Source organism: Trifolium pratense, linkage group LG4 (genome assembly GCF_020283565.1).
Source record: "Trifolium pratense cultivar HEN17-A07 linkage group LG4, ARS_RC_1.1, whole genome shotgun sequence".
NCBI lineage: Eukaryota > Viridiplantae > Streptophyta > Magnoliopsida > Fabales > Fabaceae > Trifolium > Trifolium pratense.
Window position 1 is genome coordinate 40,326,173 of NC_060062.1, and position 17,912 is coordinate 40,344,084.

At 31.0% G+C, this 17,912-nt stretch overlaps 3 protein-coding genes and 1 long non-coding RNA gene across 4 annotated transcripts; 1 reads left to right on the forward strand and 3 right to left on the reverse strand.

Annotated features, from left to right (window-relative positions):
- Positions 1-1,163: 1,163 nt before the first annotated feature.
- On the reverse strand, positions 1,164-17,855 carry LOC123920884. Its single transcript, XR_006813821.1, has 3 exons — positions 17,845-17,855; positions 16,609-16,613; positions 1,164-1,284 (listed from the first exon to the last, which is right to left on the reverse strand). It is a non-coding gene; the product is annotated as an uncharacterized LOC123920884 (long non-coding RNA).
- On the reverse strand, positions 8,600-11,083 carry LOC123920881 (urease accessory protein F). Its single transcript, XM_045973211.1, has 2 exons — positions 10,983-11,083; positions 8,600-9,508 (listed from the first exon to the last, which is right to left on the reverse strand). Exon 2 carries the CDS (start codon positions 9,448-9,450, stop codon positions 8,731-8,733), a length of 720 nt encoding a protein of 239 aa, XP_045829167.1. The 5' UTR covers positions 9,451-9,508; positions 10,983-11,083; the 3' UTR covers positions 8,600-8,730.
- On the reverse strand, positions 9,858-11,063 carry LOC123920882. Its single transcript, XM_045973212.1, has 2 exons — positions 10,983-11,063; positions 9,858-10,405 (listed from the first exon to the last, which is right to left on the reverse strand). Exon 2 carries the CDS (start codon positions 10,403-10,405, stop codon positions 10,001-10,003), a length of 405 nt encoding a protein of 134 aa, XP_045829168.1. The 5' UTR covers positions 10,983-11,063; the 3' UTR covers positions 9,858-10,000.
- On the forward strand, positions 15,518-16,260 carry LOC123920883. Its single transcript, XM_045973213.1, has one exon. The coding sequence runs from the start codon at positions 15,666-15,668 to the stop codon at positions 15,990-15,992; it is 327 nt and encodes a 108-aa protein (XP_045829169.1). The 5' UTR covers positions 15,518-15,665; the 3' UTR covers positions 15,993-16,260.
- Positions 17,856-17,912: the final 57 nt, after the last annotated feature.

The following is a 17,912-nucleotide window of genomic DNA, read 5'->3' on the forward strand; positions in this document are numbered from 1 at the left end:
GTATTTCCCTGTTTAACACGTTGCTTATGACAACTTGTATATAATATATAGAAAATTAACTACCAAAGGCTTGATCAGATTATCCGATCTAACTAATGATATTTAGAAGAAAAAAAAATCATCAAACAATAACAACAACAAGCATCAAAAGTATCACGAGGGGAGGAAAAAGGCGAAAGTAATATTATATTATGCGATCTATCGGATGAGATTTTACAAAACATTTTATCCAATCTTACAACAAAAGAAACTGTTATAACAAATATTTAGATATAATATTTGTGGCCACAATTTCTTTGATTGGAAGGTTGGATAAGATTTTTTGTAGAGTCTCGGCCAATAGATTGCATAATCTAATATGATATTTATTTCTCCTTTTCCTTCCCCTTTTTGATCTTTTTGGTGGTTGTTGTTGTAATTGGTCAAAAGATGTTTTACAAAATCTAATCGGTTAAATCGCACAATCCAATAAAGCCACCACACCAACTAATTTTCTATGTATTATAACATAAGTTGTCAAAAGCAGCATACTTAAGGGAGATACATTAACCACCGGTAAATTCTAAGGATAAATATAGGAAACATAGGAATTAAAATATATATTGAAGGGGGAAAGACTTGTGACATATCAAGGTTCACAAAATTAAAGTAAGAAAGAAAAAAAATTAACATAGGAATCAATTATCTCCATATTGTATCTAGGGTTGATTAAGATCATAAATGTGGATACAATATCTCAAATTACTTGCGTCTGAGAAAATTGGTAGTAAAAAATGTAAGTACATGTATGCAAGTTAAGTATGTAAGTATATACGAATGAGTAGATATAAGAATGTACGTATGTATATAGAGGTTTTAGCATGAAAGATTTTTTTTCTCTCCCAAAGACGAAGTTTATGTTGTTACCTTCATTTTGGAACTCACAACGGAGGAGAAACGCTCACTCAGTTTTTAACATAAACACAAAAAACCTAAGACTCGAGTTTAGTTTCTCGTCGGCCAAGTTGATGTAGGAAGGCAGGCCACGCCGGATTGAAGACGAAGTGACGCATAAACGGAAATAGTGCAGATTTTATTTTAATATATTTTGTCTAGATTTATTATATTTTTATTTTAGCTAGATGTGTTATTTTCTTTTTATATCTTTTAACTAGATTTTTATATCTTTCTCACTACGTGTTTGGAAGAATATTTTTAAGTGGATGAAAGTGACTTATATAAATTTTGAGGAGGTTTGGAGCCACTTCAACAGTTTTGGGGCTTTGGTGAAGACTAATAAAAATGCTAAAGGCCGCCATCTAATTTGGTTAGCTACCACGTGGAGTTTATGGCGTGCTCGAAACAACACAATGTTTAGAGGAGTTGTTGCTAATGTGTCAGTCATAGTGGATCAGATTATTTTTATTACGTGGTTTTGGTTTATAGGTCGTATAGGGAACAATTCTTGTTATAAGTTCTCTGATTGGTGTATTGATCCATTAGCCTGCCTCCATAGTATATAATGAAGGTTCTCCGAATTGTAAGGGTTGAGTACACCTTATACTCCTTATAATTCAATTATTTGCTTATCAAAAAAAAAAAACTAGATTTGTTATATTTTTATTTTAGCCAGATGTATTATTTTCTTTTACTATTTTAGCTAGATTTGTTATTTTTATTTTTTCCTACTATTTAAGCTAAACTATTGTAGAATTGAAGGCAACATTTTCATTTAATAAAATTATAGAGATTTTTAGTTTGGTTGACTCCAAATTATTTACTCCTTCTGGTGGATTCCAGAGTTTTTGTTGTGAATTCGAACCGAAAACCACACCAATAACCAATAGTAGAACTAACTATCTATAGTGTGTGGGACAAATGAATTGAAGCAACCAAATCAAAATGGATGAGCACTTTAAACACAGAAGTTAAAACATTAAAGCGATAAAGAGACACGAATAATTGTTTACCCAGTTCAGTTATAACAACCTACTCTGGGGAGAGAGACTTTCCGATACACTATCAACCAATAACTTGATTACAATGAGATTCCATACAAAAGAGTTGCAAGATTTAGAGTTTTCCTAAATCTACCATTTTCCCGAATCGCTTCCCATGACCAAGAGATTCAATCAATAAGTGTTTTCCGGTATTACAAAGATCACCCAATCCTAGAGAATACCCAAGAGAAACCCCCTTGAATTCTAGATCTATGTGATGAGAAACCCCTTTGCAAAACCTCACTTTTCTCTCTCATCCTCTCCTCTCTTTCTTTCTTATGGCTGCAACACAAAAACAGGGTATATATCTGACATGTGGTCACGCCGCGCGTGATCAGAAGCAAAGCCAACCCCAAACCATTCATCAATTGCGCGTCGTGTGAGGTATATCACGCCCCCGGCGTGATGCCCTATTCCAAGTCTAATTCAACATCAATTTTCCAAGGCAAACTCCAATAGTTTTTATCTGACAGGTTTGTCGCTTGCAAACTTGTGTTCTTGTTATAGGATTAGCGTTTGTTGATCTCTTCGCTTTCGACTGCGTCAGTTGGTAGCCTTTTTCTTTTGGATTACATGAGCTTCACAATTCTTGTCAATTCTTTTATTTTGTACTTGACTTTCTTATTATCCCCTTTTGCCAAAAAAAAAATAAAAAATAAAATAAAATCAACAAATTGAATGTTCAGAACCATTTCATGTGAAACATCAAATAATAAAATGTCAAAAAAAAATACAATGCAAGGTGGATCCGGGTTCCAAGGCAGCAGGAGCAGTACGTAAGACCACTTCCGCCACAAGCTTTACACCAGTTAGGCCACTTCCAAATGTAACATGTTTGTCCTTCCTCTTCCCTGACAACAATTGCAATCCACTCTTCCACCCCCCTCACATACCACACAAGGTGAATCCGGCTTCTTTTTTACTTTCCAAAAAAATTATATTTTACCAAAATAATAATAATAATAATAATTTAATAACATTAAAACTTTGCGCAACAATTACAATAACAGTAGTTTTATTGACATTCATTACAACGAAAAAACAAAATTTCATTAGACAAAAATAATACGTTAATAGTATTAAAAAAAAAATAATACGTTAATATATCAAACGAGAAATACAAGTAGAATGGACTTAAACAAAAATAAACCGTTATTAAGCCCCCTATTTGAAGCATGAGACAGTTTCATTTGTGTACGGGGAGAACTCCAAACAGTCAAAGTAATTTTATCTTAAGCCCCCCCATTTCATTTGGCATTAGTCTCAACACTAGTTAGTACATGCATAATGACATTCACCAAACAGTCAAGTAATTTTATCTTGGACAAAATTCTCCAAATAAACTCTCAACTAAGAGCATCTCGAATAAGAATATCATAGAGAGTATCATAGGTTAATGATTCGTACCTTGATTTTTTTTATCATTGGAGTATCATAACGTGACATAGAGAATATCAAAACTGATTATTTAAGGTACCATATCATTAATTTTAGTTAAAAAAACTAAATATAAAAGGGATCACTTGTTAATAATGTATGATACCCAAATAATATCATCATTAGAGCAAAATATGTATGAATTGCATAAATATTACATGGCATTGTAGGAACACTTATTAGCAATGTATGTTACTCAAAGTGATATCACCATTGGAGATGCTCAATATGCCTTAATAGCAAAATAATCATTACTACAAGCAACTTGCAACATACTCCATCCATCCCAAAATATAAGGGGATAATGGTAAAAAAACTGATGTATTTGGTTAAAAATTTGGACTAAATACATCAACTTTGTTTGACCAATTTTCTCTTATATTTTGGGACAGATGGAGTATCATGATATGACTCATAAAAAATATGTTGCACTCTCTAAATTAAATTGACACGGTGCCATGGGATAGGAATATCAAACGGAGAAATCAAAATAAGCTAGCGACATTGGGATTATTCTCGGTTCAAATATGTTGACTTCAAATGGGTCCTCGATAGTGGATATTGAGATTGGTGTCTTTCAGATTAGTTAGTCTTTAAGTCAGATTCATAGTCTTAAAAAAAATACACATAGATACATTTCACGCGTGTGCACCCAACTACAAATTATAGCAACTTTTGGATCTTAAAAAAACCCTAAAATATAATAAAAATATAGTAATTTCACTCAAATATAACTATAAACTTTAAAAAAGCCTCAGGTTATAATTTGCCTCGGGTCTCAATATGTAGACCGGCCCAATGAAAAACTTAACCTAAAACCAAAACCTTTCTACTCTGAACTCATTATAAATTTGTGCTTATGTTTATTTTCACAATACATGTTGCGGCGCTCGCACTCGTCATCTCTCTGTCACATTTGTTTATATGCTCACTACGATTGAATTGATTTTGATATGTAAGGGATATGCATCGTTTTTTATTTCATTTTAATCAGATCAATTCTTTATATATGTCCAATCTAATGGCATTCATTTTATACTAAGATCGATTATCTATTTGTTGTTGTTAGCTTCTTTTCTGTTGTTTGATTTTTTTGTTGTTTCTTCTCTATCAGATCTACAAAGAGGCGACAAAAACCTGATTCATGGACTATGATTTCAAGATTGATCGAATGGTAATCATTGATGTTGTCTTGCACTCCGATGACTTAACTTTTATTATTTGATTTATTGTTCGTGTCTTAAATGTTTAAAATGAATCTCCCACAATTATGATTTATCTTAATAAATATGGGAAATGGTACGCATGAAACAAAACATGATTTTATTTTATTTTTGATGAAAAAACATGATTTTATTTTAAAGTTCAATAATTGTGAATTTATGTATTATAATCTTCTTGATCTATTATAGTTTGTTTTGAATTGATTGATTTTATTTCGATAAATATTGCCTTTTTTTAATTTGAATTATCTTTAACATACCTTGATGGCATAGTTTGGTGAGTGGTTGAATTTTTTTATATATTTTTATCTATTTGACATTTTTTATATGTTTTTATCTATTTTTCTAATTATTTTAAAAAGGAGAATTTATAAGGAGTATAATTCTTTACACAATATGTTGCAATCCTTTTTTTTCACACAATAAAATTTTGGTATATGTAACCACTTATTACACCATTTTAATAGAACAAATAGATGTAGAGGCATTGCTAATATACAATACAAATGTTTTCAATACACTCTCTTCTTTTATTTTATTTTTACTCAGTAGTATACTAGGATGTGATTCATGTAGTTGTAGGAGAATAAATATGTACTCTTTTTTATCTCATATAAATAATTTTTCACTTTTTAGATTCATTGAATTATTGATGTATCTGGTCACTTTTTAGATCAAATACATTATTAATTCGATGAATCTAAAAAATGAAAAATTGCTTATATATGAGATCAGATGAAGTATTGGTGAACAAAGTTATGAAAAGTTAATCGATTCATTTTGAACAAGTTTTCACTGATTTCCTTTCTATGCTTTACAAGTTTTTTTTTTTTCCTTTAATTTTCTGAACCTTGAATATCTCACAAGTCTTTTCTCATTCAATATTTTAATTCATCTGTTTACTCTATTTATTTTGGCAATTCACTAGTGTGGTTAATGTCTTTCCCCGTTTAATATGTTGCTTATGACAACTTGTATTATAATATATAGAAAATTAGCTACCAAAGGCTTGATTGGATTATGCAATCTAAGTAATGATATTCAGAAGAAAAAAAAAATCATCAAACAATAACAACAACAAGCATCAAAAGTATCATGAGGGGAGGAAAAATGTGAAAGTAATATCATATTATGCGATCTATCAGATGAGATTTTGCAAAACATTTTATCCAATCTTACAACAAAAGAAGCTGTTGCAACAAATATTTGGATATAATATTTGTGACAACAGTTTCTTTGATTGGAAGGTTGGATAAGATTTTTTGTAGAGCCTCAGCCAATAGAATGCGTAATCTAATATGATATTTATTTCTCCTTTTTCTTCCCGTTTTAATCTTTTAGTGGTTGTTGTTGTAATTGGTCAAAGATGTTTTGCAAAATTTGATCAGTTAAATCGCATAAGCCAAGCAAGCCACCACCAACTAATTTTCTGTGTATTATAACACAAGTTGTCAAAAGCAAGATATTTAAGGGAGAAAGAATTGATAGAATATAATATTATGTCATTAAGAATAATTATATTTATATTTATTTGTAATTATTTTTAATTATGATTGTCATTATTCATAGGTTTGACTAACCTATTATTATTGTTTATATAAACGGTTGATCAGATGAATAACACAAAGAATATAATGTGTTATGTTATTCATCTGATCAACAGTTTATATAAACAATAATAATAGGTTAGTCAAACCTATGAATAATAACAATCATAATTAAAAATAATTACAAATAAATACAAATATAATTATTCTTAATGACATAATATTTTATTCTATCAAAAATAAATATAGGAATTAAAGTATTGAAGGGGGAAAGACTTATGAGATATCAAAGGTTCACAAAATTAAAACGAAAAAAAAAAAAACTTGTAAAGCATAGAAAGGAAAAAGGTGAAAATTTGCTGAAATTCATATAATATCTCAGATTACTTGCGTCTGAGATAATTGGTAGTAAAGAATGTAAGTACATGTATGCAAGTTAAGTATGTAAGTACAAGTGAGCATGTATGGATGTATTTAGAGATTTGTTATATTTTTATTTTATTTAGATGTGTTATTTTCTTTTACTATATTTTAGCTAGATTTGTTTTTTTTTTTCCTACTATATAAGTTAAACTATTGTAAACTTGAAGACAACATTTTCATTCAATAAAATTATAGAGTTTTTCTCGAGTTTGGTGGATTCCAAATTATTTACTCCTCCTGGTGGATTCCAGAGTTTTATTTGTCAGATTTATCGCTTGCAAACTTGTGTTTGTGTTATAGGATTAGCACTCGTTGATCCTTCCTGCTTCTGTTTGTGTCAGTTGGTATCAGAGCAGGTTTCTCATGTTCTTTCCCTAACGTGATCAGCCATGGGAGATTTTTCCTAACGTGATCAGCCATAAGAGATCAACCGGTGACAAAAATTGCGGCTTTAACTGCGGCCATAAAAGCTATGTTAGATCATATGGCAGCGTTGAGAACTAAGGTTGACAACAACCACAATAGAAACAATCCAAACGGGAGATGAGGACCAATTCCGGTTATTAAGGTTCGTAATAACAACCATACTATTGATATGCACAGAAAATCAGAACATACTCGTGAATCTGATTTGGAATACTATGAGCGTAGATATTACAAAAAGTTGAAGGATGATTACTACGAGTTTAAAATCTCTGACTCGATATATCATTTTCCATTTTGTAACCACAAAGATTCTTCCTTGACTGACCTTTTGAGACATGCTTCCAGAATAGCAGGTATAACTCACATAAGATGATTAAAAAATGTCGATAAAGGAGTAATCTTTGTTGTAACAAAACATGTAACGATATATCGAATCGGAGATTTTAAACTCATAGTAATCATCCTTCAACTTTTTGTAATATTTACGCTCATAGTATTCCAAATCAGATTCACGAGCATGTCCTGATTTTCTGTGAGTATCAATAGTATGGTTGTTATTACGAACCATAATAACTGAAATTGGTCCTCCTCTCCTGTTCGGATTGTTTTGGTTGACGTCAACCTTAGTTGTCAACGCCGACATATGATCTGACAAAGCTTTGATGACCGCAGTTAAAGCAGCGATTTTCGTCACCGGTTGATCTCTCATGATTGATCACGTTAGGAAAAGAACAGGAGAAACTGACTCTGATACCAACTAACGCAGTCGGAAGCGGAAAGGATCAAGCACTAATTCTATAACAAAAACACAGCTTTTTAAGCGACAAACCTGTCAGATAAAACTAGAATCCATTAGATTTTTAGAAGGAGTAAATAATTTAGAATCCACCAAACTTGAGAAAAATCTCTATAATTTTATTGAATAAAAAGACAAAAATTTAGTTTAGAAGATGATGTACTGCTACTAGTAATCCAAAATAAGGAAAAACTTATGAACTTATGAATCAAATAACGAGGCTAAAACCCTCAACCGGCAATCCATAAGAAAAATAAATTATTTTATTAAACATAATATGCTTTAATGCATAATAATAGTTTTGTATAAGAAAATAAAAAATAAAAAGTCTCTTTATTTGAAAATTAATAAGAAGTTGTTTCTTTGAGCATTTTGAGAATAAAAATAATAGTTAATGAAGTAATAAAATTGGTTAACACAACACATTTTTTGAATTACAAAAATTCTACCCTATTAAACTTTTTTGAAAAAAAGTAAATAAAATAAAATGATTTTGACAAAAATAAAGGTACTCACTGTTCAGGTGCATGTATTTTTTTTGCTATAAGGTGCATGTATTTGGTGTCAATATATGTGTTCCAATAGCCTTTTTCTTTTGGATTACATGAGCTTCACAATTCTTGTCAATTCTTTTGGGTAATACACATGTTCCAATAGCATTTTTCCTTTGGATTACACACAATTCTTGTCAATTCTTTTATTTTGTACTTGACTTTCTTATCCTTTTTGCAAAAAAAAATAAAAAAAAAAATAAATCAACAAATTGAATGTTCAGAACCATTTCATGTGAAACATCAAATAATAAAATCTCAAAAAAATACAATGCAAAATGAAGAGTTAGCACCATTCAAAATTCCAAAAAACAGTGATTCAAAGTGAAAAATGTTATCTGTGGCCTTCTAAGATGAAAAAAGTCTTGAAAATAAGTAACCATGACAACCTTGCACAGTATCTAGAAGAGGCATAGTTTGACATGCATCCTCAACATCGCGATTCATCCATTTTCCTAATATAACTTCAGCAATAGGAGCAACTTGATGCTGCAACAATGCTGCACCAAGGGGTCCTATCAAGTTCAACCTTGTAGCAGCAGATATAACATCTCTCATTGTGATGAACATGTAAGCTCTTTGAGAACTCATACTATCGAATCCCAACGCTCCGCATGTTAGTCCAAAGATAGGAGCGTGATGAAAAGATACAGTCCCTAACTTAAGAGAAGTATCTCGCATTGTTTTGAGAGAGGGATTCTCAGAAAACACAGTTGAAGCTACCCTCATTAACGCAGATCCTTGCGAGATTGATGCCTTTCGACCCACTTCGTTAGTTAGGGTAGCATCCAATATCCTGTCAAGGTTATGCCATGTTTCCATATTCGGTGACTTGCAAGCCGAGTACACAAAAGGAAGGAATAAGCTCCCTGTATTCTCCAAAACATGAATAAGAAATGTTTGGAGTTCATTGGTATCAGACACTATGCGGGACTGAACTGCAGCTTCAAGACCAAAAGAGTGTGCAAATCCACCGGTAGGAAGTATAGAATCCAACAGCTGCCACTGACTCCACTGTAAAAATGAGTTTTCAAAGACGGGTTTGTCGTGCTCTTCATTTGTTTGCATTGTGAATGATATGATGTTCCTCCAAAGTTGACAAAGAATGTCAGATTACTACAAGTGCCTATAAACCAAATTTATGAATTCAAAATTGTAAACAACCTAAATTGTTACCAATAGATCATTTGAAAATTGATTAGTTCTTGAAGGATTAGAAGCATTTAACATAGTCTAATTAATATATGCAAGTTGCATGAAACTATATCAAATGCACATCTCTAAAAATAATAGTCCTTCTTTTCCCTTTATCTTTCATTTGGCCCTTTCTCTTTCAAGAAACTATTATTTCAGTCCATTCAGAGTCATAATCTGATAGATATTTTAAAACGATATCATTTTAATACTATATTAGGTACTCAAGTTACAACATATCAAACGGCATGTTAAAATCAAATAGAAGTTAGAACAATCAGTTAAAGGAAGTTTTTCCATAATGTGACTGAGATCAATTATTCAGCAATTACAAGTCAAGCTGCTGTACCATGACATTCATCTCTATGACCTCAAACCTAATATCATCACCCAAGAAAGAAAAAAACTAAGACTTGTGTTATTGCTATTTATTATTGCCCTTCTTCATGAAATCGAACCCTATGATGTCCCTATATTCTCCGGTTCCAAGGCAGCGGGAGCAGTACGTAAGACCACTTCCGCCACAAGCTTTACACCAGTTAGGCCATTCGCCCTTTGGAAGCATTTCCAAATGTAACATGTTTGTCCTTCCTCTTCCTCGACAACAATTGCAATCCACTCTTCCACCCCCCTCACATACCACACAAGGTGGATCCGGCTTCTTTTTTACTTTCCTCCGAACATTCGACTCTGTCCTCACAACCCAAGAGAACTTTCTGATTGAGTGACGAGCCAATGAATTGTAGGACCGATATTGTGGCAAACCATTAAAATCTGTTGCCTCATTTCGCACCATTATTGACAAACCCATAGTCATAACAAAACCCATCTATGCCAGCAAAACTCAAGTGAGTGTCAAGACGAATCAAATCTGAAACAAACAAAGGGTACCTACTTTACTTTGGACTTTCAACAAACATTTCATGAACATGAGCTTGATGGTACCGTGTCATAACATTTTTAGGTATTCAATTCCCAATTTCTACCCCTAAATTTGTAGGGTGCCACCCAAGGTTTTAAATAAAGGTGCGCAACTGCATATGGGCCGCAACAAGACAGCAATTGAGGCCTCATCGGCCGCATTTGACCGCGGCCACTATTTAAAACCTTGGTGGCATCAATTTAGTCCCTAAAACTACTAATATTTCAAAATAGTCTTTGAAATGAATAATAATCTTCAGTCAAATTAGTCAATTTAATCTCTAAAATAATCTGGATTTTAGTAATAGCATGGAAAATATTAATATTAATTGTGTGTTTATGAAAAATTAGAATACAAACATATGATTTTGAGTTAATAATTAATTGAATCAAAGAGAATGAACTTCATGCAAGGTACTAAACAGCAAAGAACATTATTAAAAGAGTAAATAGAAATAAATAGGGTATGAGAAGAAGATTATTACAAGTTCGTGGTGCTCGTTCTTGTTGTTCCCACTCGTCTCCGACGCGACGACGCACTTCTGCTACGGGATGCTGTTTTCTCCTCAAATATCAGTAAGAAAACATGTCAATACAATAACATTTATCTATTCAATTTTTTGTTGGATATATTGTCGACCAAATATCCTGAAATTTCAAAATTCGTTAAATGTCTCTCGAAATTTCAAAATTCGTCAAATTACTTCCTAACGTGGACTCTGACTGGTAGTATCATGAAGTAATTTGATTAACTTTTTATTATTTTAGGGGTATGTGCCTATTTCCAAATTTCGAGGATATTTGACGAATTTTAAAATTTCAGGGTGGTATTTGACGGTTTACTCATATATTGTCATTATTTTAAGATGAGAAGTCATCAGAAACTCACGCACTCAAAGTGGATGGATTGAAGTTCAAACTCGAACCCCAATCACAATGTTTGATTTAATAATTTTTGTATTTCTGATAGTTTAATTAAGATTTATTAGTTTATAATGCAAAGTGTTTTTTAATGGTTTTACCAACAAAAAAAAAGCATTTTTTATGGTCAATGATAAAATACCAATTATATTTCCTTTTAAAAAAAAATTATGATTTTATTAGATTTTTTATTAACCCTTGTCCTGGATAAATGAGGTTGGTAATCAATAGTTGGCCACGAGATAAGCAAATAATTGTTTGAAACCGTACCAGGAATCGAGTTCGAGTTTTTCTGAAAGATTCATTATATGAGAAGTTTATTAATCACTTGAGTCTAATGTTTTTTTATTAGATTTTTTATGTAAAGTTATTTTATTGTATTTATGTTTAAAAAGTTTGATAATAAAATGAACTAATCTCCATAGATTTGAGATTATTTCTTCATGTATTGAACTTTTGATAATTAATGAAATGTAGTAAGTTTGTTTGATTAAAAAAAAAACAAGTTTGATAATAATTTGTCAAAAAAAAAAGTCTGATAATAAATTAAAGGCCAAAACAACATGCAGTGCCTCTTCAATCCACATATAATCCATATTACTGGGAGCATATTTAACTAAATAATAGCCAGTTTGATCAGTCTCACGCCAAACATGGAGCATATTTTATAATAACTATTAGGTGGAGTTTTCTAAATCAACATCACATATATGCCTATTTAGACATCAAGTAGCTAATGCAGTTATCTACTTGATCTATCAATAAGAGACGTTAGTTAGTCAAGTAGCTAATGCAATTCTCTACTTAAGTAGAGAACAATATGTAAAATCTGAAAACTTCAAGATTTTACACGTTTGATACCTAAGTAAAGAACTGTGGGGATGTTAAATTTCTCATTTTTATAACGCCGACTACTTAAATAACGGAAGACTAAAAAGGAAATAGCAGGGCGCGCGAGAAACACTGGGCGCCAAAAAAATTCTCAAAAATAAACATTGAATGAACTAAGGCCCAATAAAGCCCAAATCAGGAGAGTACAGAGAGTCCGGGAATTGTGTAACTTCTTTTATCCACACCCCTTCTCAATATTTTATTATCTTGATAGGAATAAAAATGTAACTCAAATTATATTAACGTCAATCATATTATTATTTTTACCGTAAAGATAAAGAAAATGTCATACTTTTTTATTTTTAAAAATATTATCAACAATTTCGTCAAAAAAAAAATATTATCAACAATTGTTAAGTTCTTTCTAATAATTTTAAGCATTAGTTTATCATAACACTCGCTTTAAAATTAAAAAATATACTATACTTCAATTTTTGTTTTTACCACACAAAGAAGTGAAAACTAAAAAGATGGTATAGCTTCTTTCCCTATGAAGTTATGTCCATCTTTAAGTTGATGAAAATTTCTTCCATACAATTTATCTTCAGCGAAATTTAATAATTCATTTTATTTTTATAGTGTACCATTCAAATTATTAAAATAAATTTGGTGATAGAGATTTAAACTGAATTGTCTCCGGTAAAAAGTTCACTACTTCTCACACCTTAAGAGAATATATTCAGTTTAATTATATAAAAAAATAATAATAATTAGTTCAACACCAAACAACTTCAATTCTAAATAGCATCTCCTGTTCCCCTCTTCTCCATTTTCCTCCCAATAAAAAGAGGTGAATTTCAAATAATATTACAATTTGTCAAGTGCATTAGGACCACTATAACTTGAATAAATCCACTAACAATTTCATTTCATTTAAAACTTTCAATTGATATTCTAAACGTGGTCGTGGATCATGCATGTCCACATTTTATTTTAAAAATCAAATTATGCCTACAGCTTGTTTATGGGAATAATATTATGAGAGACAAGGAAAATGAATGACTTGAAAGATTATGGTTTGACTTCATCCATTAGTAATGATGATTTAGACTTATGAGACTTCTAGTGCTATCATGAATGAACATGAAACTTATCTTTTGTATTAATATGATATGATGTTACACAAAATATTTCGATCTCTTAATCATTTGATTCAAAGTTCGATCTTATAATCGATGTGTATGAAAAAAAAAATATTTAGAGATTTTTTTTTACAACTCCTAAATAGATTCTAATTTTCTCGATAGATTAATCACTCAGTTGCGCGAACGCGAGATACCTTCATTTACCAACAAAACAAACAAACTATGTTTTGTGGCCTCCATTGAATCACACATCTTATATAACATCAAAATTGTTACAATTGTGGGTTAAGCTTTATCCATGGGTCGAAACTAGTTGACTTATAATAGAAGGAATTGCATACTAATTATTTGGTTTAAAGTACACATTATGCATATTAATAAATCAAACGTGCATTGTTATCTACATGTTGGTTTTGCACTAGTTGATAAGGCTTTATTTAGTGGAGGAGCATTACTCAATGACACATCACCACAAGGGTATGCATCACATTTTGGGACATGTATATACTGACTCTAATATTGTGGGTACCCAAAAATTGAAATATTCATTAATGAATTCATCTTCTCATAATTAAGTGGCCAATGTTCATAATTAATTAGTGGCCAATGTTTATCTATATAAAATATAAAATGGAGTAGGGTTGAGAACATTACTCTCTATTTCAATGATTAATGTTAGGAAGTGAGAGTATTTGTTAGTTAGTATATGTCCCATAATATAAGTAAAAATTATTAAAAATTGATGTATTTTGTATAAAATTTAAATTAGATATTAACTTTTATTGACTCGTTTTTATTTATATTTTGAAACGGGGGAAGTATATATAGATCAAACCTTGAACGTGTTTCTTAACACTATCTTAGCATCTTAACTCATACCATTCACTTACATAAATATTTTACTTACTAATAGTTAAAATTCAGGTTAATTTTATAACTTTAAAATAACTCCCACCATATAAAAAATAAAATAATATTCGTTAATCAGATAAATTTATGTCAAGAAAAGAGTGTACCAGTGAACGTGAATTAGAGACACTTCTTATTTATAATATAACTTTTCTATTATTAGAGATTTTACGCGTTGATATGTTGACATTGTTCGATTTTTTTATCAAATGACTAGAACTTTGAACACAATAAACCAAATTTAAAACTATTTTCCAAGTTTTCTCGAAGTAGAGCTCCAAGTCTCATTATCAAAAAAATGTATAGGTTGTCTGATTTTGATTGGACAACATCGAGCTATATGATGGTCGTAAGTTTATGAAGTTTATAATCCAACCAATGATTGACCACCCCACCCAACTCTGATAAGATCAGTACCCAAACTCTTTTGTCCAAAGTTTTAGGGGACGTACAAAAGGACCCTTCAAGTTGTAGCCAAATGAACTGTAAAGAAACAAAGCCATAATAACTTAAAAGTTTCCCCCCTTCACTTTTGACAAAACTAAGTTATCAAACTCATGTACAAAAGAAGAAGAAAGAAAAGGACTCGAGCTAAAGTATATAAGAGCTTCTATTGTTATATATATTATAAATAGAAAATAACTTTGATATTTAATAACTTAGGCATTAGTTTTTATAGATTTTTCTAAAAAATCTAAAAGTTGTTTCATTGTTTGTTAACCAATAATATTTGTTATAACGGATATCACATTTTATACGTAGGAGTTGAATTTAAACTTAGGATTTCTATTTATTCACCGCAAAAAGTGAATTTCTAGTCATTAGACTACTTAACGAGAACAAACCACATTTTAAAAAATTAATAGTTATTTTTTAAAAGAAATTCAAAACGATTTCATATTTAAAGAATTTTTAAAAAAAATTATTCATTTTCTTAAAAATCTATAACAAACTACTCAAAACTTTCATTTATAATTATCTTTTTAAAGAATGAAATTATTTCACAATAAAACCTATAACAAAGAGACTCTAATAAATTTGTAAAGGTAAAAATAAAAGAGAGTTTTATGCAATTAGGCACCTTTTCCATCAAGTTGGGCTTAATGGACCCCACTTTTGATTAATGGGTAGAGAAAATGTTGCAGTCTCATATCATTTTTCTTTTATTAAATAACAAAAATAAAATGCACTAACAAACTTTATGTGATAAATACAAGCACTAGCTAGTAGCTACCAAAATACCATTATTTAAAAGCCTTAGATAAACAATTGGTACTTCCAAGTTCCAACTTCAAAAACTCTTAATTTTTCTCTTAAGAGTTCAAAATCTTACTCTAAAAATTCATAAAAAAATATCTAGCTATGTGGCATATTTTAAGAAACCTTAACAATACAAGAAAGAGTTCAAAGGTGGCTGATGAAAACATGTTCCAACAAGGAAACAATGTTGTTGAGGTACAAATATTTGGTCATGAAAGGGGAAGAAGAATTAGAAGACAACATGGTTGGGGGAATATTGTGTGTAGTATTCTTCAAGCTCCTATAACAATACTTTCATGTGTTTCTCATCCTCAAGTTAATGGTGCTGATGGTGTTTGGGTAAATGGTGGTGGTGGTGAATTTTCACAAATTTCTGAAATGAATCATCTTATGGTAAATGATAGCATGAGATATGCAATTTTGATGTAGAAAAAAAAAAGAGTGTAAATATTCCAATTGTTGTTGGGTACTTTCTCTTTTTTTTCTCCCTCATTTTTTTGAACTTTTTTTTTCTTCTTTTTCTATTTTTTACTTTAGGTGTGATTGAGTAGATACCAAATTTATGTTCTAGTCCTAGCTTTTATTTTGATCAATTAATGTAAAAAGATTTTGGATTATTATGTCATTGTTAATAAATAGGTATGTGTTTGGTATGGAGATGTAAATATTAATGAAATCCTCATTCTCTTCATCTTTATATATTTTTATTTGGCTACCATTTGTAGTTTTAATTAAGATCTAATTAGTGTTTATTTCAAAGTTTTGCTACTATTTAGGAAAATTCGAATAAATTTTTTATAAAATATATAAGAACCGGAAAGTTTACTTCTAAATTATCAAGTTAACATATGAAAAGTTTAAAAAATAAAAATAAAATAAAAAAGATTTGTTTGTCATGTCTGAAACAGAAGATGCCAAGTTGCCAAAGTTTGAGAGAAGCATGGTAGAAAATGACTAAAATAGGAAATGGGTAGGTATAATTTAACTTATTTTCATTCACTTTTTTTTTTGTCAAACTTATTTTCATTCACTTTAATAGTGTCACTAACACTATATATGTTAATTAAGGATATAAGCGGCGTGAAAATATTCTCTTTTGTCCTCATGTACTATCAGGATTTTGCTTTTCATTTTATACAAAATTTTACAATAAGAGATGATCTTTTGGTCTAAGATAAAAATGACTTTTAAAAATTACTTGAACGTATATTAATTTTATATAGTCAATTTAAATGGCCGACGTTTTGAATCTCATTTCAAAAGTATGAAAATGTGAAACTTCATTTCTTATCAACAAAACCCCGCTTATAATAAGTCAAAATAGTAAATTATACTTCTGTAACCAATACTCCAACATAGTTGAAGTTCATGTAGAATAGTCATGATTTTGTAATATAACACACTCAACGGTGACGTCGCACCATAGAAGCCTTTCAGAAAAGCTCTGGAACGGTTGCGAATGAGCCCTCCCAAGGTAGTTGTTTGTTACATAGAGATTGGAATGTTGTTATAGACCACACTCTTCGAAGGGGAATGCGTGAGCAAATATTTTGACAAAGTTAGGAGCTTCTTCAAACTCTCCTATGGTGCTTTTAGAGACACTGGTCCTCCTCAACTATCTAGTTTTCTTGGTATTGATGCTTCGGGGAGTTTTGTTTTTTTTTTTTTAAACCTTTGGGGCTGTTTTGGGTTCCGCAGCTTATCAACAAGGTAGTGAGGCAGGTAGAGTGTTTGTCTTGTGTCAGAATGAGGACTACGCTACTATAGGTAGAGTGGCTATGCTGTTTTGGAGTATATGGCACAACCAGAATGATAAAATTTGGAACGATAATGTTAGAAGTCCAAATTAAGTTGGTCGGGCTGCGTTTGATCATTGGAATGAGTGGTTTGCAGTCCATATGATGCGAAATATGATGATCATGATGTTCCGCTTGTAAGCACAAATCCGTGGAAAAAACCTCGTATAGGATGGTTAAAGTGCAATGTAGATGCATAATTTTTTGTCGGCGCAGGAAGGACCGCGATGGATGCTTGTTTTCGTAATAATTTTGGTGAGTTTACTGCTGGACTCACACGGTGGCAGACTTTATCAACAGATGAGGGTGAAACATGGGCATTATTGCAAGTCATGAATGAAACTAAGAGAAGCGGTTTTGAACGCGTCCAATTTGAAAGTGATTCTCATGTGTTGGTTGATGCTATTTGTACCAAGGGGCGAGGCAACTCAGAGTTTCTTTCAATCGTTAATGAAATTATTTTTGTTATGTTATCATGTGTGAACTTTGAAGTTAAGTTTATTAGGAGACAAGTGAATTCGGTTGCTCACACTTTAGCTATGGCGGCCAATTC

What these genes read in the sequence shown, in the direction of transcription:
- LOC123920883 (XM_045973213.1), top strand. Translation starts at nt 15,666, where the DNA reads ATGTGGCATATTTTAAGAAACCTTAACAATACAAGAAAGAGTTCAAAG.
- LOC123920882 (XM_045973212.1), bottom strand. Translation starts at nt 10,405, where the DNA reads ATGGGTTTTGTTATGACTATGGGTTTGTCAATAATGGTGCGAAATGAG.
- LOC123920881 (XM_045973211.1), bottom strand. Translation starts at nt 9,450, where the DNA reads ATGCAAACAAATGAAGAGCACGACAAACCCGTCTTTGAAAACTCATTT.